Source organism: Saccopteryx leptura, chromosome X (assembly GCF_036850995.1).
Source record: "Saccopteryx leptura isolate mSacLep1 chromosome X, mSacLep1_pri_phased_curated, whole genome shotgun sequence".
Lineage (NCBI taxonomy): Eukaryota > Metazoa > Chordata > Mammalia > Chiroptera > Emballonuridae > Saccopteryx > Saccopteryx leptura.
Window position 1 is genome coordinate 16,316,215 of NC_089516.1, and position 26,271 is coordinate 16,342,485.

The 26,271-nt window shown below is 44.2% G+C and overlaps 1 protein-coding gene and 1 long non-coding RNA gene across 3 annotated transcripts in view; both read right to left on the bottom strand.

The window, feature by feature from the left end:
• Nucleotides 1-7,296: 7,296 nt before the first annotated feature.
• On the bottom strand, nucleotides 7,297-8,537 carry LOC136386051 (uncharacterized). The gene is made up of 3 exons (XR_010747881.1): nucleotides 8,282-8,537; nucleotides 7,792-7,847; nucleotides 7,297-7,361 (listed from the first exon to the last, which is right to left on the bottom strand). It is a non-coding gene; the product is annotated as an uncharacterized lncRNA (long non-coding RNA).
• Nucleotides 8,538-8,638: 101 nt separating this feature from the next.
• APOO (apolipoprotein O) overlaps nucleotides 8,639-26,271 on the bottom strand; it is a 67,085-nt gene continuing 49,452 nt past the window's right edge. Inside the window, exons 8-9 of one of the 2 annotated variants that reach the window (XM_066356303.1) lie at nucleotides 14,656-14,721; nucleotides 8,639-8,897 (exon numbers count right to left, since the gene is read on the bottom strand). In XM_066356303.1, the coding sequence (XP_066212400.1) occupies nucleotides 14,686-14,721 (36 nt within the window). In that variant the 3' untranslated portion in view covers nucleotides 8,639-8,897; nucleotides 14,656-14,685. The remainder of the gene's footprint in view (nucleotides 8,898-14,655; nucleotides 14,722-26,271) is intronic. The other variant, XM_066356304.1, reaches the window with a different exon arrangement.

Consider the following 26,271-nt stretch of genomic DNA (forward strand, 5'->3'; position numbering starts at 1 on the left):
TGGGCAGAGCGTTGCCCCTGGTGGGCGTGCCGGGTGGATCCCGGTCTGGCGCATGCGGGAGTCTGTCTGACTGTCTCTCCCCGTTTCCAGCTTCAGAAAAATACAAAAAAAAATGTAACAAAACAACAACAAAAAACCGCACTGCCTGGGTACACTAAATCCATGTTTTAGATAAATACCCTTGGGTGCTTCTCTGCATAAAGCCCAATACTGGAGTCTGTATCAGGTAGTTCCTCTGTATGCTATGACGCGGCTGCTCTGTAACTATTCTGATTGCATTGTGAATTTGCTTTGTCTTCACATCTGTACTATAAACTGTATTTCTCTCCCTGGCCCATGGTAACAGAGTATCTAGACCAGGCGTCCCCAAACCACGGCCTGCGGGCCACATGCGGCCCCCCGAGGCCATTTATCCGCACCCGCCGCACTTCCGGAAGGGGCACCTCTTTCATTGGTGGTCAGTGAGAGGAACACTGTATGTGGCGGCCCTCCAACGGTCTGAGGACAGTGAACTGGCCCCCCGTGTAAAAAGTTTGGGGACCCCTGACATGCACTCAATGGGTGCTTAATAAATCTGGTAGGTGGGGGAGTCACAGAAGCCGAAGGCCTCTACAGAGTAGCTGGCCCAGCCTCCTCTGGTTTTAGATTTGGAAGTCAGTAACATAGGGACACATGCACCCAGGTTGGTGGCAACCAAACAAATCCAATGCCTATGGGTACTCTCAGAGGCCCGACTAAAACCAAATTGTAATGAAAATGTGAACTTCAAAGAGATCACTCAGCACACGTTTTGCAATGTATACATTGGTGCACCGGGTCAGCACTGCGGGTGCACCAAGGAGAAAGCCAGCTGCCCTGGCTCGGCAGACTCTAACCTGCGAGCGCGCGAGTGTTCTAGCAAGGGCAGAACGCGTACGAGGCCACGGGAAGTCTACAGAGTGATCCAGGAGTTCACAGACAAAAGGGTTCATGTCTGGAAATTCAGTTCCTCCGAAATGTAAGAGTCATGGTGAGTTCAAGAGGAGTACAAACAAGGTAAAGAGGGTTACAAGGGTGCAGGCTTTCCCTAAACCTCACAACCTGGTACTTGAAAGGAGTAACAGGAACAGAAGGCGTCCCAAGGAGAAAAGAGCAATGACACAAAGAAATCTATTAGTAATAAGTCAAGCATCTTTAGGTCAACGGGACCACAGAGAGCCAGAAACACAAAGTGCAAGGTGGAAAATCGGTACCGCATTTGCTTGCTAGGAGAGGGGAGGTGCAGAAAGGACAGTTTCCCTGACAGACTTGCCAACACAGGCAGGTGGGCTGCCCAAGGCCCGAGGCGGGGAAGGCCCTGGGCGCGCCACGGCCGCTTCCGGGTCTGAAGGGCCTGCACCGGGCCACAGTGAAGCAGTCTCTGCTTTTCCTCACGAAAACAACCTGATTTCAAATCCTGGGGGAAATGCTCCCACGCGGATCACAGCTTCCCTCTAGAGCAGAGGTCTCAAACTCGCGGCCCGCAGGCCGTGTGCGGCACGCCGAACAATTTTGTGCGGCCCACAGACTAATCCATGAACTACAGTTTCTGGTCGTTTTGTGACACTGAAAAGTGTTGCGTAACAGTTGCCTTTTGTAGACCTAGTGCGGCCCGCCGAACGGCTGTAATCTTGCTCTGCGGCCCACATGCTGAGTTGAGTTTGAGACCCCTGCTCTAGAGCAATATTGTAATTGAGGGTTGCCCTCCTGAAAAAGGGTTCAGGAAACGAATCAGGGTTATGACCCCCAGATGCCACAGACACGAAGACACACCATAACCTACAACTTTCAAAATCGGAAAGAAGTGTATCATATTGCATTCATTACAGGAAGGGCCCTGTTTGACACACAGAACCAAAGTTTACAAAGTAAATGAGATTTTTTAATATCAACTTCCTTGCTTTTCTTAGATTTTGTTTCTGAGACTCAAGGACATAGATAAGCTGACGTGGTTACCAGCAGGAGAGGGGGCGGGAAGGAGGGCAGTAAGGGGGACAAATATATGGTGATGGAAAATGATGTGACTTTGGGTGATGGCACACAACACAACAGTTCAAATGCTATGGAGATGTTCACCTGAAGCCTATGTACTCTCTTTTCTTTTCTTTTCTTTTCTTTTCTTTTTTCTTTCCTTTCCTTTCCTTTCCTTTCTCTTTCTTTCTTTCTTTCTTTCTTTCTTTCTTTCTTTCTTTTCTTTCTTTCTTTCTTTTCTTTCTTTCTTTCTTTCTTTCTTTCCTTTCCCTTTCTTTCTTTTTCTTTCTTTTCTTTCTTTCTTTCCTTTCCCTTTCTTTCTTTCTCTCTTTCTTTCTTTCTTTCTTTCTTTTCTTTCTTTCTTTCTTTCTTTCTCTCTCTCTCTCTCTCTCTCTCTTTCCTTCCTTCCTTCCTTCCTTCCTTCCTTTCTTCCTTTCTCTCTTTCTCTCTCTCTCCCTTTCCTTCCTTCCTTCCTTTCTTTCTTTCTTTCTTTCTTTCTTTCTTTTCTTGGAGAGAGAGAGAGACAGAGACAGGCAAGAATGGAGAGAGAAGAAGCATCAACTCACAGTTGTGTCACTTTAGTTAATTGATTGCTTCCCATATGTACCTTGACTGGGGGGCTTCAGCAAACCCAGTGACCCCATGCTCAAGCCAGTGACCTTAGGCTTCAAGCCAGGAAGCTTTCGGCTTACATAGACGATCCTATGCTCAAGCTGGTGAGCCCGCACTCAAGCTGGCGACCTCAGGGTTTTGAAGCTGGGACCTCAGTGTCCTAGGTCAACATTCTATCCACTGCACCACCACAGGCAAAACTTATGTACTCATTGATCAATGTTACCCCATCAGATTTAATTTCTAAAGAAAAAAAAATAATTTGTTTTTAAATGTTTTTGTTAATCTTATTTGTGTCAATATTACACAGGCACAGGGTTTCGAGAGTCAAACAGTTATCACTAAATCTGTGGCAAAAAAACTGGTCCCTCATTTCCCTCTCCTCACCCTTTCCTGGTGTGATGATGCCGTCTTCAAAATCCCCTTCCTCTAGTCTTTCTGGGGTTTCAAGAGAAAACAACAAATGTATTCTGCCACTATCGTTACTCGAAGGCCTTTCCTCATGATTCAGACGCCATACGGAAGATAAATGAGACAGCTGCTGTTTCTCCCTGTAGTGAACAGAAGATCCATACTCATTCCCCAACCACACTCAGACTCGGGGTTACTAACGAAACGCCAGTGTCGCACCCCCTCAGCACTGGAGGGACTCGCTGTGGCCTCGCTTCTGAGTGCCGGGAGCAGTCTCTGCACCCTCCAGTGCTCTCCCGCACTGCCTCTCTCTCCCCCACCCGTCCTGTCTGCCCCCAGGACAGGCCGCGGAGGGAGAGGGCTCTCTGCATCCTCCAGTGCTCTCCCGCACTGCCTCTCTCTCCCCCACCCGTCCTGTCTGCCCCCAGGACAGGCCGCGGAGGGAGAGGGCTCTCTGCATCCTCCAGTGCTCTCCCGCACTGCCTCTCTCTCCCCCCCACCCGTCCTGTCTGCCCCCAGGACAGGCCGCGGAGGGAGCAGTCTCTGCACCCTCCAGTGCTCTCCCGCACTGCCTCTCTCTCCCCCCCACCCGTCCTGTCTGCCCCCAGGACAGGCCGCGGAGGGAGCAGTCTCTGCACCCTCCAGTGCTCTCCCGCACTGCCTCTCTCTCCCCCCACCCGTCCTGTCTGCCCCCAGGACAGGCCGCGGAGGGAGAGGGCTCTGCATCCTCCAGTGCTCTCCCGCACTGCCTCTCTCTCCCCCACCCGTCCTGTCTGCCCCCAGGACAGGCCGCGGAGGGAGCAGTCTCTGCATCCTCCAGTGCTCTCCCGCACTGCCTCTCTCTCCCCCCACCCGTCCTGTCTGCCCCCAGGACAGGCCGCGCGGAGGGAGAGGGCTCTCTGCACCCTCCAGTGCTCTCCCGCACTGCCTCTCTCTCCCCCCACCCGTCCTGTCTGCCCCCAGGACAGGCCGCGGAGGGAGAGGGCTCTCTGCATCCTCCAGTGCTCTCCCGCACTGCCTCTCTCTCCCCCCACCCGTCCTGTCTGCCCCCAGGACAGGCCGCGGAGGGAGAGGGCTCTGCACCCTCCAGTGCTCTCCCGCACTGCCTCTCTCTCTCCCCCCCACCCGTCCTGTCTGCCCCCAGGACAGGCCGCGGAGGGAGAGGGCTCTGCATCCTCCAGTGCTCTCCCGCACTGCCTCTCTCTCTCCCCCACCCGTCCTGTCTGCCCCCAGGACAGGCCGCGGAGGGAGCAGTCTCTGTATCCTCCAGTGCTCTCCCGCACTGCCTCTCTCTCCCCCACCCGTCCTGTCTGCCCCCAGGACAGGCCGCGGAGGGAGAGGGCTCTGCACCCTCCAGTGCTCTCCCGCACTGCCTCTCTCTCCCCCACCCGTCCTGTCTGCCCCCAGGACAGGCCGCGGAGGGAGCAGTCTCTGTATCCTCCAGTGCTCTCCCGCACTGCCTCTCTCTCCCCCACCCGTCCTGTCTGCCCCCAGGACAGGCCGCGGAGGGAGCAGTCTCTGCACCCTCCAGTGCTCTCCCGCACTGCCTCTCTCTCCCCCCCACCCGTCCTGTCTGCCCCCAGGACAGGCCGCGGAGGGAGCAGTCTCTGCACCCTCCAGTGCTCTCCCGCACTGCCTCTCTCTTCCCCCCACCCGTCCTGTCTGCCCCCAGGACAGGCCGCGGAGGGAGAGGGCTCCCGAACTGACTCTCAATACTGAGTCTGAACACTTCCACAGGCTGGAGCTAGACAGGGAGAAATTCACTTCCTTCGCTACTCTTTTGCCTTCCAGGGCCACAGCTGAAGTCCAACAGAGCTCTCGAGATTAAGAAGGTAATGGCTCTTAAATGTGAAATCTAGATGGCTCCTTCAGTGCTAAGTGAACAAAATGAGAAAGAGCGAAACGCTTGCCTGAGGAAAACAAGCTTTCTCTCCATTCAGAAGTTTCCTTGGCTATCACTTCATAAACATAAATAAACTTGAACTTCGGTCATGTCTGGAGTTTGACCTAATTGTACCTTTAGAACTATGTGCTGGCTAATTACCGACTTGAAATTTGAACCTATCAGCAGGGACACAAAACATCAGACAGGAGGTGTACAGAGTGAAAACCAAAACCTCAGGCAAGTTTCTCTCAACCAGCGCTGAATGAAACCATTATTTCCAATATTTACCTTAATGAAAATGAGGCCGTGCTGAGAGCTGGGCGCACAAATATTCTGATGGTCCCTCTTATAGTGGTTTCTGCGTTCCACTGGGTGGGGACACTGAATTAAAAAGTGCAAACGTTTACATTCACTGTCCATCGCTCACCTTACATAATAAGCATGAGTATGACTAGTCACAAAGAAAACTATTGCTCTACACATCCAGCCTTTCCCAAAAGACAAGTACAAAGTACATTCATTAGAATAGGACAGTGAAGAGAATAGATTCTCTATCTCTCTTCCCACTAAATTAAAGGATTCTGAATTTTATCTTTTTAAAAAAATCTTATTTATTGATTTCAGAGAGAGAGAGAGAGAGGAAGAAGGAGGGGGAGAGAAAGAGAGAGAGAGAGAAAGGGAGAGAGGGGAGAGAGCAAGAGGGAGAAAGAAATCGATTTGGTATTCTACTAATTTATGCATTATTCATTGGTTGATTCTTGTCTGTGCCCTGACCGGGATGGGACCCGCAACCTTGGCGTATTAGGACGACGCACTAAGCAAATGACACACCCAGCCAGGGCTGAATTTTATCTTTGAACTAATAAAAATCAATAATATTCACTACATGGCCTAATTGTGACTGTCACTGATTTGGTAGTTAAGCACAGGAAGCCACATTTTCCCACCTGTATATGTGAACACAGGCACTTTGCCTCGACTCTAATTTCTTTAGGCCACTTGGATATAACGTCACTGATCCTTTGGGAGAGTGCTTTGCATCCTACAGGCCACTACTGGGCTGGAATCCAGCACTGCACACAGGACAGAACCTGCTGACCCAGTAGCCACTGCCCCGGTGGGTGGTCCTTCCTATTACTGCTGTTTTGATTTTGTCCCAAGAGGTGACACGGGTGATAGGATTAATGAAGGCATTCTTTAGTGTTCCTACTCTCTTTCTTTCCCACCAAAGCAATCACTTGGTGGGAAATAAAAATATTATTATTTTTTTTATTTATGCACTTTCATTGATTTTAGAGAGAGGGGAAAACAGAGACACTGATTTGTTGTTCCACTTACGTATGCATCCATTGGTTGATGTCTGTATGTGCCCTGACTGGGGACTGAACCCACAACCTTGGCATATTGGGACCATGCTCTCTAACCTACCTGGCCAGGGCCTGAAGCAATTGCTTAAAATTTTTTTTTTAATTTATTGATTTCAGTGAGAGAGGAAGCAGGGAAGGAGAGAAAGAAAAAGAGAGGAACATCAAGCTGTTCCTGTCTGTGCCCTGACTGGGGATCGAACCGGCAACCTCTGTGCCTCGGGATGATGCTTTAACCAACCAAGCTATCTGGCCGCGGCCTGAAGCAATTACTTCTAAAGCTTGATTTCTGACAAAGTAATTTTTCTTAGGACTCCAACTACCATATTACCACAGTACAAACTATATATTTGTCTCCTTAGATGAGCTGAAATCATACTGTGTTATACAGCATGTTCCCTCCAAACTCCCTAAAAGTTATTCAAATAGAACTATGCTAAGTTACAGATATTGAGATTTATAGCCTTATTATAAGGAGAAATGGTCATAAGAAACAGAATAAAAGGTGTAAACGTTAAGTAGACAGTCCTACCTCGGGACAGAGAAGAACAGTACAAGCATGCTGAGGTCAGAAACAAACCATGGGAGGAAAGGTATAAAGTAGCACTCTGAAAAGTATAAAGAGCTGGGGAAATGCAAGATCTTATGATATACAAATTTCATATTCCTTACAGTTGGGTGTTCATGGAAGCCATACAAAAAGTGTTAAATGTAAAAAGAAGGCAGCACCGGATACCACCCACCACCAGAGGATAAAGGGTGACCGAGTTACACTGGCTGGGGGGCGACTCCGCTGCTGGCCTCGATCCGGGCCGGCACCACTGGGAGTCGGCTCGGTGACCCTCACCCCCACATCCCCTTGGAGGAGTGAAGGGTCTGAAGGCAATGTTTCCACACTGAATAAAGGGTTAAAGGAAAGGGGGGAAGTAATACCTTACAGTTAGGAAGCAATAAAATACCTTTTGATTAATGATCCCCATAGCACACTGATGTGGGCCATTTCTTCATCTTCTCTAGATCAAGTGATCTCAAGAATGAGGAAACTCATGGAATCTCTACTCTCTGGAGCTGATGTAGGAAGCCAGGCCAATGGGGAAAACCTGGAAGAACAATATGATATTATAATTAGATATAATAATTTAGGCCCAGCCTGACCTGTGGTGGTACAGGGGATAAAGCATAGATGTGGAACGCTGAGGTCGCCAGTTCAAAACCCCAGGCTTGCCTGGTCAAGGCACATAATGAGAAGCAACTACTACAAGTTGAAGCTTCCTGCTTCTCCCTCTGTCTTTCTTCTCTAAATATTTTCTCTCTAAAAATCAAATAAAATATTAAAAAAATAATTTAGGCACAGGTTGGATATATTCAAATGATTGGTAGAGTAACACAAAAGTATTTCAGCATAAAAGAAAGTAAAAGCCTTTTGGGTGACCAGCAGGATTATTCTAGGGACAAACGTGCTTCCGCTCACCAATCCAATAACGATGCTGGTGGCATTCCTGCCCGACTGAACCTATCAAATATACTTACCATTAACGTGTGTATGTTCCGCTTGTGGGCTGCTATCTTACCAAAGGCTGTCAGTTCTGGAAGGTCAACCATTAGGAATTAAATTGATGTTACAGGATTATAAAGATGACTTTTAATTTCCAAATCTGATTGAAACTTGGAGATTCTCAACTCTCTTTCACATACTGTTCCCCCACTATCCTTCCTGGCTGGCTGACAAGTCAAAAGGGGCCCCTGCTACTCCCACCAGCTCTGAGAATACGGAGTTCAATGAGCTGTGCATTCAGGGGCCACAAAGGTGAATACAAGGCCCACATACAGAGAACCCACACACACAAGCACTCAGCATCCCCACACTGCGGAGGACAGAGCCTGCTGCGTTATGCGTCTCCCTCTGGCACTGCAGAACCGGAAGCTCTGTGCTAGCGGGGAGGCGGCAACACACAAGGGTTCCCAGTCACTGTTTTCTCCCGTGTGACTTCCAGCCAGTGTCGGGTAGACTGGTACTTACAGGCTCTGTTCCTTGTGCTGGCTACCTAGGCCTCGCCTGTTGGTTCTGGGGCTGCTCTTCTTGACTCAACTCTGTTGTGGGGCACAGACTCTGCAGATTGTCAGCCGATACTGATAGAAGAGTTCATGGTTTTCACACACACAAGGACACTCAGAGATACACACCACAGTAACGTACACTCAGAGACACACCACATACACGCCACACATACCCCCACATACGCGTATACTCAGACACACATGCACATACAGCTACACACACACACACACACACACACACACACACACACACACACACACTAGCACTAGATATGCTCCAACTGTCACTCCATAATATCAGAAAAAAAAGCAGGGCAACTATTTTTAAGTTGGAATTTTAATTATGTACATAAATAGCAACATGAGAACAAGAAGTTCTAAGGCTTGTACATTATCTCTAGGTGAAAAGATTCCAGATTAGTTCCTTCGTAGTATGGCATCACCCAAGATAACGAAGAGGTCTAGTGGACTTTTTCCTGCAGAAGAAAGCCAGTTTACTACATTCAGTGCTGGCTGCTCTCCCATTTTTCTGTAGAAATACTGGTTCATTGTATGGAGTTTCCAATGTTTACCTATAACTAAAAGAAGGGAACGTAAGTAAACGGTGCCAGAAAAAATAAAAACAACTCTAAAAGTTTGCATTTTGAACATTCTTTAGGTTTACCTCGAGAAAGCATACCAAATATTTACATTACCATTATATGACTAGAAGGATCACAGGCGCAAGAGAAAAGTGTAATTATTCCCATTTTATAGATAGGTAAACTAATTACCAGAAAGGTTTTGTTTCATTAATACTGCATTCAGATTCTCAACTGGCTATGTATCGAAACTTAATTAAACAGATGGATGGATTTATAAATAAAAAGATAATGCCTAAAGGGCACAGCAACACATTTCACCCTTTCTGAAAGCTAAACAACTATATTCCTGTGTACCTGCTAGAGGAAAATGTGATTACACCACTGTGGGTCTGACATCTACCCTCCTCACCACGCCATCATTCTTTTCTGGAATCAGAAACAAAGCAGTCCAGAGAAATAATAAAGATAAACCGGCTCTTCTCCATATTGCTTTGTTCTTAATATGTAAAGAATCTACTTAGCAATTAGAGGTTATAAATATTTTAGAGGCCAGTGACCATTCATTTAATCTTTTAAGATAAAACCAAAAAATTTTAAATTAAACATGTAAACCACTAGCTTTCTATCTCAGTTTATTAATCTGTTTTCGACCTCTCTAACAATTCAATAGATCTATTGCATTACTAAAAACTACAAACTGGGGCCCGGGTTGGTTGGATCAGTGGTAGAGTGTTGGTCCAGCACGTGGATGTCCCGGGGTCGATTCCCGGTCAGGGCACACAGGAGAAGTGCCTATCTGCTTCTCTACCTCTCCCCTTCTCACTTCTCTCTCTCTCTCTTTCTTCCCCTTCTGCAGTCATGGCTCATTTGGAGCAAGTTGGCCCCAGGCACCGAAGATGACTCCGTGGCCTCCACCTCAGGAACTAAGAAGAGTTAAGTTGCTAAGCAACCTGAGGAATGCTCCAGATGGGCAGAGCATTGCCCTCTAGTGGGCTTGCCGGGTAGATCCTGGTCGGGGCGCATGCGGGAGTCTGTCTCTCTGCCTCCCCTCCTCTCATTGAATAAAAAAATAAAACTACAAACTGGAAACAACCTATATTAACGATACAATTTCCCAGTATGTTCATGGTAGTGTATACTAGGAAATTATTATGCAGCTAAAAGGAGGAAAGAGATCTAGAAGTACCAACAGGGGAAGAAGAATGTACATATTATATTAAGTGAAAAAAGGCAATTTCATTCATTCAATATAAACAAAGCACTGTGTATGAAGTAGGTATTCTTACCAAAAAAATTGAACCTAAATCTGTAAGCCTTCAGATCCATCAGTTATGGAAAATGCAGAAAAGAGAAGAACCAAGAGATAAACGGAATGAAACAAAAAGGATGCATGCACTCAGCCATGGCCACAACGTGGGACATTCTAAAGGACAAATAGGCCCAGGTTTTCAACAAATAAATAGCAAGGGAAAAATGAGGGAGAAGGAACTATTACAGTTTAAAAGGGACTTCAGGGACCTATCAGTCAGCCACAATGGGCTGATCTCGTTTCGATCCTGATTCAAACAAACCAAGTGTAAAAAGTTATGAATGAGATGCCTGACCAAGTGGTGACACAGTGGATAGAACATCGACCTGGGACACTAAGGACCCAGGTTCCAAATTGTGAGGTCTCCAGATTGAGCACAGGCTCGCCCACTTGAGCGTGGGATCACCAGCTTGAATGTGGGATCATAGATGAAATCCCAAAGTCACTGGCATAAGCCCAAGGTCACTGGCTTGAGCCCAAAGTCACTGGCTTGAGCCCAAGGTCGCTAGCTTGAGCCCAAGGTCGCTGGCTTGAGCAAGGGGTTGCTGGCTTGGCTGGAGCCCCCTGGTCAAGGCACATATGAGAAGCAATCAATGAACAGCTAAAGTGACGCAACTCTGAGTTGATGCTTCTCATCTCTCTCCCTTCCTGTCTGTCTGTCTTTGTCTCTCTGTCCTATCTTTCCCTCACTTAAAAAAAAGTTATTAATGAGACAATCAGGGAAATCTGCCTACTGTCTGGACATTAGATGATATTAAGGAATTAGTGTTAATTTCTTTAGGTGTGATAATAAAATTGCCGTATGTGCCCTCATAGAGCTTTCAGTGTTCTTGTAAAACAGTACAAGGAATATGATCTCATTCTGTCAAAAAACCAAAACGTGTATGGATGTGTATTTATACTTAGGGGAAAATGTCTGGAATGATATACCAAAATATAAACAGAAATTACCTCTGGGAAAGGAGTAGAAGACAAGCTTTAAAAATACTTACATAAAAAATTTATTTACACAAATATCTATCATTTGTATAATTAAAACTACATCTCCAATAAAGATCTAAAAAAAACCAGAATGAAATCAAGATTGTGTATACCATAAGTTTAACTCTGGCCTAGAATGTTTTTGGAAAATGAAATGGATATTTACATAATTTCCCTTTATTCCATGTCTCATTGTCCCTGTAGAGAAATCGAACTATATTCAATATAAAGTCTCTGGAAGACAAATGTGTCTTCCTCACTGCTCACCCTCTAGACCAGGGGTCGAGAACCTATGGCTCACGATCCAGATGTGTCTCTTTTGATGGATGCATCTGGCTCGCAGACAAATCTTTAATTAAAAAAATAATGTTAAAAATATAAAACAGCCTGACCTGTGGTGGCGTAGTGAGATAAAGCATCAAATTGGAACACTGAGGTTGCCGGTTCAAAACCCTGGGCTTGCCTGGTCAAGGCACATGTGGGAGTTGATGCTTCCTGACCCTCCCCCTTCCCTCCCTTCTCTCTCTCTTTCTCTCTCTCTCTCTCTTTCTCTCCTCTCTGAAAATTGAATAAAGACTTAAAAAATAAATAAAACTGTTCTTTAAAAAATATATAAAACATTCTCATGTATTACAATCCATTCATTTCCTATCGCTCATATTCATGGTTGCGGGTGGCTGGAGCCAATCACAGCTGTCCTCCGGGACAACACCACATTTTTATTGGATAATGTGTAATGTACACGGGTCGTTGTATGGCTCTCAGGGAATTACATTTTAAAATATGTGGCGTTCATGACTCTCTCAGCCAAAAAGGTTCCCGACCCCTGCTCTAGACTCTCTTCGAACAGCACATCGGATGCACATCTGGCCCCGCTCACCAGAGATGCCAATTCTGCTATGGGGCCTCGGCCTCTGCCTTTTAATGGGCTTCCCAGGTAATTTGTTTGCCTAACAAAATTTGAGAACTGCTGACTTGGGGTTACTATATGAAGTTCTGTGATGTGAAAGAGGATCTGGATTTGTTTTCTGTGACCGCTAACACAGGATCAGGAACACTGTGGCAAAGTTTTAAGGGCATATTTTCACTTAGTATAAGAAACAGCTTCCTAAAAATTAGAACTATCCAAAGATAGCTGCCCTGTAGAGTGCATTTTCTATTAGTGGAGGTGAAAAGCGGAAACACACACTTGAAGCTGGGTGTTGGGTCAGATGACCCTTCTCAGATTCAAAGATTATATGATTCTCTGGGTCTCCAAAAATATGGAGACAACTTGAGAGAGGAAAACCCCCAAATCTGGGGGTTTCATGAATTGTAAATAGCTGTAATTTATAATAAATGTAACACTGATATAAATTTTTTTATTTTAAAGGCAAATTCATATTCATTGTGAAAACTTTAAAAATACAGAAAGTTGGCCCTGGCCAGCTGGCTCAGTGGATAGAGCATTGGCCCTGCATATGGACGTCCTGGGTTTGATTTCTGGTCAAGCACACAAGAGAAGCAACCACCTGTTCACTTTCCCTCCCTCTCCCCCTTCTTTCCCTTTTCCCCTCCTGCAGCCAATGGCTCAAGTGGTTCAAGCGTTGGCCCTGGGCACTGAGGATAGCTCAGTGGCCCGAGCATTGGCCTCAGGTGCTAAAAATAGCTCGGTTGATTCAAGCATCAGCCCAAAACCAGGATTGCTGGGTGGATCCTGGATGAAGCACATGTGGGGGAGTCTGTCTCACTATCTTCCCTCCTCTTACGTAAAAAAGGAAAAAGAAAAAAATTGAAAATAAATAAAATAAAGAGTTATATAAAAGAAAAAATATAAAAATCACCCATAATTGTACTATAACAATACATTCCAAGACCCCCCGTGGATGCCTGAGATTGCGGACAGCCAAACCCCATTAATACTGTTTTCTCCTAGACGTGCACATCTATGATAAAGTCTAATTTCTAAATTAGGCACAGTAAGACATTAACAATGACAATAATAAAAGAGAACAATTAGAACAATATACGGTAATAAGTTATACGATCCTGGTCTCAAAATATTGTACTATAGGTACAGCATGGATACGCAGGGCAAAGGGACAATTCATGTCCCAGGCAGGACAGGATGGGACAACACAAAATTTCATCACACTACTCAGAACAACATGGAATTTTAAAACTTTTAAATTGTTTACTTCTGGAATTTTCCCTTTAATATTTTTTGGACCACAGTTGCCCTATGAACTGAAATTAAGGAAACTGAAGTTGTGGATAAGCGGAATCCACTTAAATATTTTGTTGTATTTCCTGGTCTTTATCCTCTCTAAACATGCATCATATTATCTTTTTCCCCTCCATTTAATAATAATTGTGTACATGTTCCCATGCAATTAAATATTAAAACATAGTGACATTCCTCTTTATGGATATACCATGATAAGCCATTTTTCCTGCAATTGAATATTTAGATTGTTTCCAACTTCAATATAGTCTAATTACCAGAAAATCACAAGTGCTACTATACATTTTTTTTGTGAGAAAAAGAGAGAGACAGAGACAGGCAGGAAGAGAGCTGAGAAGCACCAACTCACAGTTGCGTCACTTTAGCAGTTCACTGATAGCTTTTCATATGTGCCTTGACCAGGGTCCAGTGACCCCCTTGCTCAAGCCAGTAACCTTGGGCTCAAGCCAGCAACCATGGGATCACGTCAATAATCCCACGCTCAAGCGGGTGACCCCCTGCTCAAGCTAGTGAGCCTGTGCTCAAGCTGGAAACCTTGGGGTTTCCAAACCTGGGACTTCAGCAACCCAGGTCGACACATTTTTCACTGTGCTACCACCAGTCAGGCTACAAATTTTAATATATAACCAAAATAATAAAATGACTAGGGTTTTGTACTTAGCAGGTACTCAATGAGTAAATATTAAACCAGTGAAAATAAATGGTGAATTGACTATAAGACCAGAAGAAATCAAACTGATTTTCTGACTTCATTTGATTTTATCTTAAATTTCTCTAGCCTCAGGTTATTCAATTTTTAAAGAAAGAATAATTACACCTATGAATTCCCTATGTCAATTATGGTAATAGCTCTACAATCTTGAGCTTCTCTACAACAATCATACATTCAACAAATGTTTAATGAATACCTATTAGATGAGTACAAGTGTAATTACTATAGTGAAATTTTAAAAAATCCTAAGAAATAATGGCATTTTTCAATTGTTTGAAATCATAAGTCACAACTGTCAGGTTCTACCTTTTTTAACAAACCCAGGTACATCTCAGGAACAAACACAATTATTTAAGTCATGGCACTTAAACCCAGAAATTAAATATGGAATGAAATATCATCCTGACCCTATGTTTCCACACAAAGTTGAAAGTTCTATAATTAACTTATATAATTAATTTAATTAATTAAGGACAACTAATTAACTAACAATGCTAAAAATAACCAGAGTTTTCCTATTCTTTACCTGATTAAAATGGGCAGAACATAGAGTATTCTATTTATTTCCAGATGAATTCTTCACATTTCCTGGCTTGGAAAACAAAAAGTAAGAATATTAGTACAGTTTGACAAGAAATAGTGAAACTTCTAAAGAAATAGTGGAACACCTCAAAGTGCCAGTCTTCAGCATTTGGCTGACAGAAATACTAAATATTATTATAACACAAAGTGACCCATTTCTCAGTAAATTTAAGGAACTACTAAGGCCCCCGGAGAGCCCTGCTGTACAGAGCGACTTAGGCACAGAGCACAGCAGGAAATAAAGTTCCATCCATTCTCACTACACAGTCCGCCAAACAGCTAATTCTGTTTAAAAAAAATCAAATCGATAATGAAAAGATTTCTTGACTAGTTCATGCCATCATCAATGTCAAAGCTTTTACACCTATGGGGAAACTCCTATAGGTGCTCCGCTCTGTGTATCATCCACCAGAGGGACCATATCACAAAACATGTTTACCCTGAAAGAGGCAATTATCGGATCACACCCATTCCGCCTGGCTACCATCTGGGAACATATAATTAAGCTATGTCATCCATGAGAAGTGATGGAGACAAGCTTCTAGTAGAAGTTTATGTGCTAAACATTTAAGGCCTTGCTGTCTTTCTTATATGTATTTTTACTGATTGATTATCTTTAAGAGAGAAAGAGAAAGGAGAGAGAAAAGTAGATTTGTTGTGATACTTTGTTATGCATTCATTGGTTGGCCATTGTATGTGCCCTGACTGGGGATCGAACCCACAACCCTGGCACACTGGATAATGCTCCAACTAACTGAGCTACCCAGCCAGGGCCACTATGTATTTTTAAGACTTGAATTCTGAAAACACGTTAGTAAGACTGGATGTACGTACATCAAGGATATGAGCTCTCAAGAGATGGCAACCTGGAAAGCACCAGGCCGCAGCGAGGCGGGTAATGAGGCCGTGATTCTGTGGTCTAGACCTGGTGCAGCTTCTCCTGGCAGCCCTCTCCCAGTTATCCGTGGGTGAGGGAGGGCGAAAGTGAGAAAGCAGAGACATGTGACTAATCCTGTAATTTCAGAGCATGGTTTCTAGGCGACTTCAGGCTTACTGGGGTGGCTGACAACTGGTCTCTAAGCATGGGGATCATTCATCCTGACTTGCCCAAGTTATACTTGCTTATACCCATTGTCCCAGCATAATTAATAGTGCCAGACCATATCCACTTGACGACTGAGTTCTGGGAACAAGGCCATATGTACTGCCCAGTCTACTCTTTGCTCTGGATAGAGTTCTACAGGACGCACTGCCTATGTGCCTTACTCTGCTCCTCCACGGTGACTTTCCCAAACAAACACAGTCTCAGAGGCCCTCTTGCTGTTGCTCTTGCAACTTGCCGAGCTCTTCCCTGGGATGAGACCGTGGCAAAATACAGTCCCTGATCTAGAGAGACCAATTCCAGTTTTTACCTGGCTAAATGCTATTCACCCTTTAGATCAAGGCTTTCCCCTGTCCACTGCCCTTTGATTTATTCACATTCATAGAACCAATATAAGCTTCCTGATTTGTATAAATCTTTCACCCATGTTTGAACCTTTCACTAATGTATAAGCTTCATGAGGGCACAATATATCCAGGACCTCCTAAAACATAGTATTCAAACATTTGTGTGTGTGTGTGTGTGTGTGTGTGTGTGTGTATATATATATATATAAATAAAAGTTTGGTCATGTAATTAATGAAGGACAAGAAGAATAAAAAGAGCTATGGAGATCAGTGAGATAGCCAGGTCCAATAATTGAGTCTGTCATAAAAGCTATGTGGTTCTCTAGCTAGTTAAATATACTGTAGGTCTGAATTACCTTAACACAATGCTTGCCAAGTACTTCAGGTAATAGTTTTATATATTCTACTACCTACATCTCAATGAGATTGAGATTGCCAGCATCTCAATCTCAAAAATAGAAGATATTAAATTCATAAGCTTTATTATCTTTTGGACATTAAGAAAATGAGCACATAAAAACATTCTTGTGGTTGAGGAAAACAACTCTGTTGCTAGGAAAATGTTCTTGTTTGGTTACATATCACTTATAGTATAACAAAACATGACAGTCAAAGATCTCACTACAGAAATATTGAGCCCATCCACCCTATTACAAATCAGATCTCTCTTGGCAGAAACCTCCATGATCTCAGAAAAAACAACATTCTGACTTCAAAAGGCAGTTTGTGATTTAGCACAAGCCAGAAATGAACTTCCTTGCATTTTCAGACAAATAATTTTGTTTAAAATATTTCATAACTTAATCTTCTCCTTATACACTAATTTTAATATATATTGGGTTTCATTGTGTTTTTTTAGTAATTAATACATTTATTTCACCCAACATATCTAAAATAATCAATATAAAAATAATGAGCTTACATTCTTTTTTTTCTACCATGTTTCCTAAATTCGGTGTGAATTTATACTTACAGCATATCTCAATTCAGACTAGCTACAGGTCAAGTACTCAATAGCGAGTGACCGCCATATTGAACTACACAGGGCCAGAGGCACTGTAACCGTTAGCTGTATGTGCCAACTTGGCGAGGATATAGGAGAAATTTCATAGTAGAAAATCCCTGCTCATCTACCAACATGAATGATAATTTCTATTTTATTCGCAAAATTGAAACATTTGTTTTCATCAAAACTTTTATTTCTGGCCCTGGCCGGTTGGCTCAGTGGTAGAGCATCGGCCTGGCGTGTGGAAGTCCCGGGTTCGATTCCCAGCCAGGGCACACAGGAGAAGCGCCCATCTGCTTCTCCACCCCTCCTTCTCTCCTTCCTCTCTGTCTCTCTCTTCTCCTCTCGCAGCCAAGGCTCCATTGGAGCAGTGATTGCCCGGGCACTGAGGATGGCTCTGTGGCCTCTGCCTCAGGCACTGGAATGGCTCTGATTGCGACAGAGCGACGCCCCAGATGGGCAGAGCATCGCCCCCTGGTGGGCGTGCCGGGTGGATCCTGGTCGGGCGCATGCGGGAGTCTGTCGGACTGCCTCCCCGTTTCCAACTTCAGAGAAATACAAAAAATAAAATAAATAAATAAATAAAAACTTTTATTTCTGCCTGACCACACGGTGGCGCAGTGAATTGAGTGTCAGTCGGGGACGCTGAGGGCCCCCCCCCCAGGAATCCTGAGGTCACCGGCTTGAGCATGGACTCGTCAACATGACGCCAAGGCAGATGCCAAGAGGCCAAAGGTCACTGGCTAGAAGCCCAAAGGTCACTGGCTTGAAGGCTAAGGTCACTGGCTTGAGCCCAAGGTCGCCGGCTTGAGCAAGGACTCGTTTTGAGCCCCTCACCCCCGGTCAAGGCACATATGAGAAGCAATCAGTGAACAACTGAACGGAAGCAGCTACGAGTTGATTCATCTCATCACTCTCGTCCCCCCCTTTCCTGTCTCTCAAAATAAATGAATACAAATAAAAAGATTCTACTGTATTTAAAAAACCAAACCAAACCAAAAACATTTAATACTATTTATTTTTTAAAGATTTCATGTATCCATCTTAAAGAGAAAGACATAGAGAAGGGGGGAGGAGCGGGAGGCATCAACACGCAGTCGCCTTTTGCATGTGCCCTGACCGGCAAGCCCGGGGTTTTGAACTGGCAACCTCAGTGTTCCGGGTGAACGCTCTATCCAGTACGCCACCACAGGTCAGGCAAAATCGTTTAATCCTAACTAGTACGTACTGTCATGTGAAGAGGGATTTCCAGCCAAACCTTGAGGAACAGCAGTCCACTGAGATGTCTAAACTCCCCTCCCCAGGCGAATTATTTCGATCAATTACTGAACTTTTCCGAAATGTAGTTTCCTCGTTTGTAAAACTCTCTCTCCCTTCCTTTCTCTCTAAAAATCAATAAATGAATTTTTTAAAAACTGGGATAAAGAAAAAATTGGGGTAATAACAGAACCTGCCTCCCAGACTCTTCACCCAGAGCAAACAGTTTAGCGCCTGGGGCCAAGTTCACAGCATAGCTCAATAAACATTACCTAGTCTATGCGGTAAGTCACATAGCTTTCTGGATGAGGAAATAAAAGGTGAGGCTAAACAATCAGATAAAGACCCAGTGAAATTCTAGGTCACTAAATGCAGCAAGCAGAATAGTGCACCTCTCCCAAAAATGTCTACATCCTAATCCTGGACCTGTGACTGTTACTTTACATGACAGAGGAGAATTAAGGCAGCAAGGTAGCCTTGGAACTAAGGTTGCTAATCAGCTAGCCTCACAATGGGAAGATTATCTTGGATTATCTGGATGGGCCCAATAGAATCACATGCGTTCCCACAGTCGTAGAGGGAGGCAGGAAACAAGGTCAGAGAAACGAAATGCATAAAGGACCGGAGGAGCGCAGTAGCGGGCTTGAAGATGGAGGAGGACTCTGATCCCAGGAAGGCTGCAGCGTCTAGAAACTGGGAATAGCCCCTCAGCTGCCAGCCAGCAAAACAGACTGCGGCCCTGTAAGCGCAAGGAACTGAATTCTGTCAACAACCTAAATGAGCAGGACTCCCCCACCCCCTGCATCCTTCAGAAGGACTGCAGCCCTGCTGACATCTTGATTGAGCACCAGGCTTCTGACCTCCCGAGTCTAAGATAATAAACTTGTATTACTTCCAGCCACTAAATTTGTGCTCATTTGTTACAGCAGTAATGAAAAACGAAAACACTCATAGGAGGACTCCTGACTAATGGGGATCAGCCCTGTGGCTCCCCTTTCCATCAGGAGATGTTATCTTCTCTGGCAGAAGCGAAAATGTGCAGTGTCGTGTGCCATCTATCACGGCTCCCATGCTAGCGCCTGTCCATTTTACATGTTTCTCACACGGATAAACTCACTTCATTCTCAAAACAGCCTCCAACAGCTACTATGCCCACTTCCCAGAGCTCCTAGGCCATTCATACAAAATGTCTGGTCTGGTAAAGGGTGGGGTGGGGACGGAGCCTGGCGTGCCCACTGCGGAGGTCCACTGTCTCGGCCTCCAGGCCATGCCACCTCCTGCCTCGTCCACTTTTTCTGATCCCAAAAGTGTATGCCTTTCAAAAAAAGATTTTTTTTTTTAGGATATCTAACTTCTTACTTGCTAAGTAATAATGTTAACGAAAAAAGAAAGTTCGTTGCCTGGTATCTTTTTTCTTAGAATTTTAAACAGCAAAAACTAGAAAGGGCACAAATTCAAAACAAATTTAGCATTATGGAAAACCCACCACAGCCTGACCAGGCGGTGGCGCAGTGGATAGAGCACCAGACTGGGATGCGGAGGACCCAGGTTCGAGATCCTGAGGTTACCAGCTTGAGCACGGGCTCATCTGGTTTGAGCAAAAAAAGCTCACCAGCTTAGACCCAAGGTCACTGGCTTGAGCAAGGGGTCACTCGGTCTGCTGTAGCCCCCCGGTCAAGGCACATATGAGAAAGCAATTAATGAGCAACTAAGGTGCCTCAACGAAGAAATGATACTTCTTATCTCTCTTCCTGTCTGTCTGTCCCTATCTGTCCTTCTGTCTCTCTGTCACAAAAAAAGCAAGAAAAGAAAAAAATCTACCACATTGTGCTTATTTTTCTTTGTATTTTACTGTGGTGAGAACACTTAACATGAGACCCACCCTCCTGACAAATTTTTAAGTGCACAAACACAGTATTGTTAACTACAGACACAATGTTGTCCAGTAGATCTCTAGAACACATTTACTTTGCACAAGTAAGACTTTATACCCACTGAACAACTCCACTTCCCTCTGCCCCAGCCCCTGGCAACCACCATTCTGCTCTCTGCTTCTCTGAGTTTGACTATTTTAGATTCTTCATATAAGTGGGATTATACAGTATTCCTCCTGTGACTGGCTTATTTCAAAGATGATCATTTTAAATCATTTCAATTACATAGCTTATAGGTAAGTGGAGTGTGTTCGGAAAGCTAAGGAATTTCAAATGGAGGAAGAGAAAGCAGGACATATTTACCCAGGGTGGTGGCTGCGGCTCCCTCTCACATTCCTGCTGAGCCAGCAGGGCCGGGATCGGCTATTAAAAGCTCGGCTTCAGAAGCTGTGCTCAGTCAGTATTCATGTTAGCAACGGAATGATATATTTTATGTATTCTGCTGCCCTTTAAAGAATTAGTAAGATTTTTCTTTTAGTTATTGTTGGACTTGAATAGTCATTCTACAATTCTTTGATATTAACTCATTATTTTTTAAAAACATAGTGAAAACTAGATCTGACACTTACTGAGACATACTGCTATGTTTGGCTAATTATAGGACAACTCCGAAAGAGCCATCTGTGAACCTGGGGCCTGACACCCACAACTGGCCTCCGTTGGGCTGAAAGGGTTTCAAATTAGCAACGGACAGTCAATGAATAGTTTCATGCTTTCAGTAAGCTAACTCTTAGAGTCAAGGAGTGAAAACTATAATGGAAAAAAATCAATAAATCAACCACCTTGAGAACTTCTGATCATCAGAAGACACCAAAACTGAAAAGACAAGCCTCAAATTGGGAGAAGACATTTGTAAATATGTGAACAAAAATATTAGTATCTAGGGAAAAAATAAAGAACTTTTATAAATCATTAAGAGAGGGACAAAGAGCCTGACCAGGCAGTGGTGCAGTGGATAGAGCGTCGGACTGGGATGCGGAGAACCCAGGTTCAAAACCCTGAGGTCACTGGCTTGAACGTGGGCTCACCAATTTGAGCGCGGGGTCGCTGGCTTGAGTGTGGGATCATAGACATGACCACATGACCCCATGGTCATTGGCTTGAACCCTAATGGTCACTGGTGTAAAGCCCAAGGTCGCTGGCTTGAGCCCAAGGTCGCTGGCTTGAGCAAGGAGTTACTTGCTCTGCTGTAGCCCCCCGGTCAAGGCACATATGAGAAAGCAATCACTGAACAACTAAAGAACCACAACAAAGAACTGATGCTTCTCATCTCTCTCCCTTCCTGTCTCTGTCCCTATCTGTCCCTCTCTCTGACTCTATCTCTGTATAAAAAAAAAGGGGGGGGGACAAATAATGACCCATATAAAAAATGACCAAAAGGCATGAACAGGTACTTCAAAAAGCTGAAACCAATACACATGTGAAAAGATTCTCAACCTCATTAGTAATCAAGGAACCATACATTAAAACAACAATGAGAAATTCTGGGACCATTCAGACATGCTAGAAAATTAGAAAACTATCACAGATGTCTGGGGCCATGTCAAAACAACTCAGGGCCAACTTCTACTAGTCAAAATGGGGCAATCTGAACTTTAATAAGGATAAGAATTACAAAGCATTCAAACCCAAATATGTCTAAATCTACAAATGCATAACGATATTTAAAAAAACTAATTGGTGACCTTCTCAGGATGAGAGAACCAATTAATTATTTTTAAAGTTGGATAAATACAATTTTTAAAAGATCAAGCACTGGCCGTGGCCAGGTGGGTGACTCAGTGGATAAAGCATCAACCTAAGGTCATGGGTCCATCCCCAGTCAGGCTTGTTTGAGAAGCAACCAATGAGCGCACACCTAAATGGAACTAAGTAGAACAACGAGTTGATGCTTCACTCTCTTTTTCTCCTTTCCCTTCTGTTTTTCTCTCTGTTTCTCTCTCCCAAAGCAATAGAATTTTTTTTAACAAAATCAAGCATTCATCTTGTCTTTCCCATAAGTGGGTAATTAACTACACAGGAAAAGGAGGCAGAGTGGCTCCCTGTTAAAGTCCTCCAGCTAATATTTGAAAATGAAGTGACAGGAGCAGAAAACACCTTTTCCAAGCCCAGTGAGCCAATGGGTCTGGGCATTAAGCATCAACAGTCACTAACACCAAAACAGAAAGTAAAAAATCAGATTTATGTGCCTACGTAGACCGAGCCTTGTCAACGGGCTCAAACATGACCTAATTAAGCGGCCTTGGGATTGAGCCGCCAGCCTGCAGAACATGCGGAAAAGAAATTGATCAACTGTGCGTAGGTGTGCAATCAGCAAAACTCACTACTGGAAACTGTGCCAGGTTCTTTTAACAGATACATGGTAAGAAAAATAAAAGGACAGAAAGGGAGCCTGTAGATTAAAAGTGACTTAAGCCTGACCTGTGGTGGCACAGTGGATAAAGCGTCGACCTGGAAATGCTGAGGTCGCCGGTTCGAAACCCTGGGCTTGCCTGGTCAAGGCACATATGGGAGTTGATGCTTCCAGCTCCTCCCCCCTTCTCTCTCTGTCTCTCCCTCTCTGTCTCTCTCTTTCTCCCTTTCTCTCTCCTCTCTAAAATGAATAAAATAAAAGTGACTTAAAAGGCAAAAATAAAAAACGTAAAAGGCATATCAAGTCAAAAATAATAACAGGCAAGACTGAAGTGACAGGGATAAATATATGGATGAAAAGGCCATTAAGAAAGAGAATACAGTTATTAGTACAAAAGTCAGGACGGTACAGCCTGAGCAGGTGGTGGCGCAGTAGATACAGCGGTTGACTGGGATGCTGAAACCTGAGACGCTGGTTAGAAACCCTGAGGTCACTGGCTTGAGCGCAGGCTTGTTGGCCTGAGTGCAGGGTCGTCTGCTTGAGTGTGGTATCACTCACATGACCCCAAGGTCACTGGCATGAGCCCAAAGGTCGCTGGCTTGAGCAAGCAGTCACTGGCTCTGCTTGAGCAACCCCTCATCAAGGCACGTACACGAAACAATCAGTAAACAACTAAAGTAAAGCAACTACAAGTTGGTGTTTCTCACCTTCTCCCCATTTCTCTCTCTCTCTCTAAAAAAATAAATTAAAAAGTCAGGATGGGCCTGACCAGGCGGTGGCGCAGTGGATAAAGCGTCAGACTGGGATGCAGAGGACTCAGGTTCGAGACCCCGAGGTTGCCAGCTTGAGCGTGGGCTCATCTGGCTTGAGCAAAAGCCTACCAGCTTGAACCCAAGGTCGCTGGGTCCAAAAAGGGGTTACTCGGTCTGCTGAAGGCCCGCAGTCAAGGCACATATGAGAAAGCAATCAATGAACAACTAAGGTGTTGCAACATGCAATGAAAAACTAATGATTGATGCTTCTCATCTCTCTCCGTTCCTGTCTGTCTGTCCCTGTCTATCCCTTGCTCTGACTCACTCTCTGTCTCTGTAATAAATAAATAAATAATAAAGACTTAAAAAAATACTTAAAAAAAAAAAGTCAGGATGGTAGGTATTCCTGGATGGAGGAAGAGGGCTGTGATTGGGGTGGGCTATATGCAGGGCTTCTGGGGTAGATGTTAAAGTTATATATATATTTTATAAATATATATAAATATATATATATTTCTGCCTTAGATGATGGTTACCTGGGTGTCTGCCTTATAATAATTCCCTTTGTTATATAAAAATTAAGTTGCTGAAGGAAACATACTCTTGGGGAAACTGGAGAAATCTGAATATGGATTGTATATTAGTCAATGTTCATGTAAACAATAAAATGTTAACTTTTCTCAGTGTAGTAATGATATTGTGATTATATAAGACAATGTCCTGCCTGACCAGGTGGTGGCGCAAGTGGATAGAGCATCGGCCTAGGATGCCAAAGACCCTGGTTTGAAACCCCAAGGTCACAGGCTTACGTGCAGTATCATAGACATGATCCCATCATCACTGGCTTGAACCCAAAGGTTGCTGGCTTGAAGCCCAAGGTCACTGGTTGAGCAAGGGGTCACTGGTTCGGCTGGAGGCCCCCCACGCCCGTCAAGGCACATATGAGAAAGCAAACAATGAATAACTAAGGTGCTGCAAATAGGAGTTGATGCTTCTCATCTCTCTCCCTTCCGGCTGTCTGTCTCTCTCTCTCTCCGTCTTTCTGTCTCTCTGTGTGTTTCGCTAAAAAAAAGAAAAGAAAAAAAGACAATGTCCGTGTTCTTTAGAAATACATACTGAATTAGATAGGGTGGAAAGTGCAATGATATCTACAACTAACTCTCAAATAATTCAGAAAAATAAAATACCAGTGTGTGTGAGCACCCACCCACAGGTAAAAGGATAAACAAAGTAAATGTAGCCAAGTATTAATTGGTGAATCTAAGTGAAGAGCATATTCATTGTATTCTTGCTGCAATTGTTCTGTCGTTTTTGAGATTTTTTCAAAATAAAAATTGGGGAATAAAGTAAAACCACACACACACACACACACATCAAGTATTTTAAAGTCAGCAACCTGGCAAAAATGGAAACAACCACTTGGAAAACTATTTAGCACTGTCTAGTAAAACTGATGTACAGACCCTATGAATCAGGAATTCCAGACTTGAAAAACTCCTAATGAACCACAACACATGTACAAAAATGCTCACAGGTCTGTGTGCAGCAATAATGAAAACCACCCAGCTAGCCATCAACATGGGCATTTTCCAACAGAGAAATATTCTACAGCAGTGAAAATGAATAAACTACAGCCATACATAGCTAATAAACATGTTAGGGAAACAAAACAAGTTACAAAATAATACATATAGTAAGACTCCCTCTAGATAAACTCTACATATTTATTTGTTTTATATATATATAATAAAGACAAAGACAGGCAAGCTCAACTACAGTGCTTTAGAATATATATGTATGTGGTTAAACTAAGAGAAAAGTTTAAAGAAAAATAAGGGAATGAAGCTCTGGCCAGGGAGCTCAGCTGGTTAGAGTATGAGTCCGGATACACCAAGGTTGTGGGTTCAATTCTTAGTCAGGGTACATAAAGGAATCGACCAATGAATGCATAAATAAGTGAAACAACAAATCAGTGTTTCTCTCTCTCAAAATCAATCTATAAGTTAAAAAAAATTTTTTTTAAGAAACTTCTTAGAAAAAAAAGGAAATGAAAAACAAAATTTTGGATAGTAGTTCCCTCCGGTGAGATGGAGATGCCCATGAAGAACTTAAAAGGCATTGGTAAGGCCCTGGCCGGTTGGCTCAGCGGTAGAGCGTCAGCCTGGCGTGCGGGGGACCCGGGTTCGATTCCTGGCCAGGGCACATAGGAGAAGCGCCCATTTGCTTCTCCACCCCTCCCCCTCTCCTTCCTCTCTGTCTCTCTCTTCCCCTCCCACAGCCAAGGCTCCATTGGAGCAAGGATGGCCCGGGCGCTGGGGATGGCTCCTTGGCCTCTGCCCCAGGCGCTAGAGTGGCTCTGGTCGCGGCAGAGCGACGCCCCGGAGGGGCAGAGCATCGCCTCCTGGTGGGCAGAGTGTCACCCCTGGTGGGCATGCCGGGTGGATCCCGGTCGGGCGAATGTGGGAGTCTGTCTGACTGTCTCTCCCCGTTTCCAGCTTCAGAAAAATACAAAAAAGAAAGGCATTGGTAATTTCCTATTTTTAAAGGTAGATGAGTGACTGGTACGCATGTGGTTGTTATAGTGTTTGATTTTAACTGTATATAAACAGTTGGTCCTTGAAAAACATGGGTTTGAACTGCGTGGGTACACTTATTTGCGATTTTTTCCAATAAACTCCTGTACTGTTCTGGAACCAAGCAATGGAAGCCACAGATACAGAGGGCCGACTCTATGCATTGATAGATGCCATTTTATAAAGAGGATTGAATATCCACAGATTTGGTATCTTCAGGGGGTCCTGGAACCAAT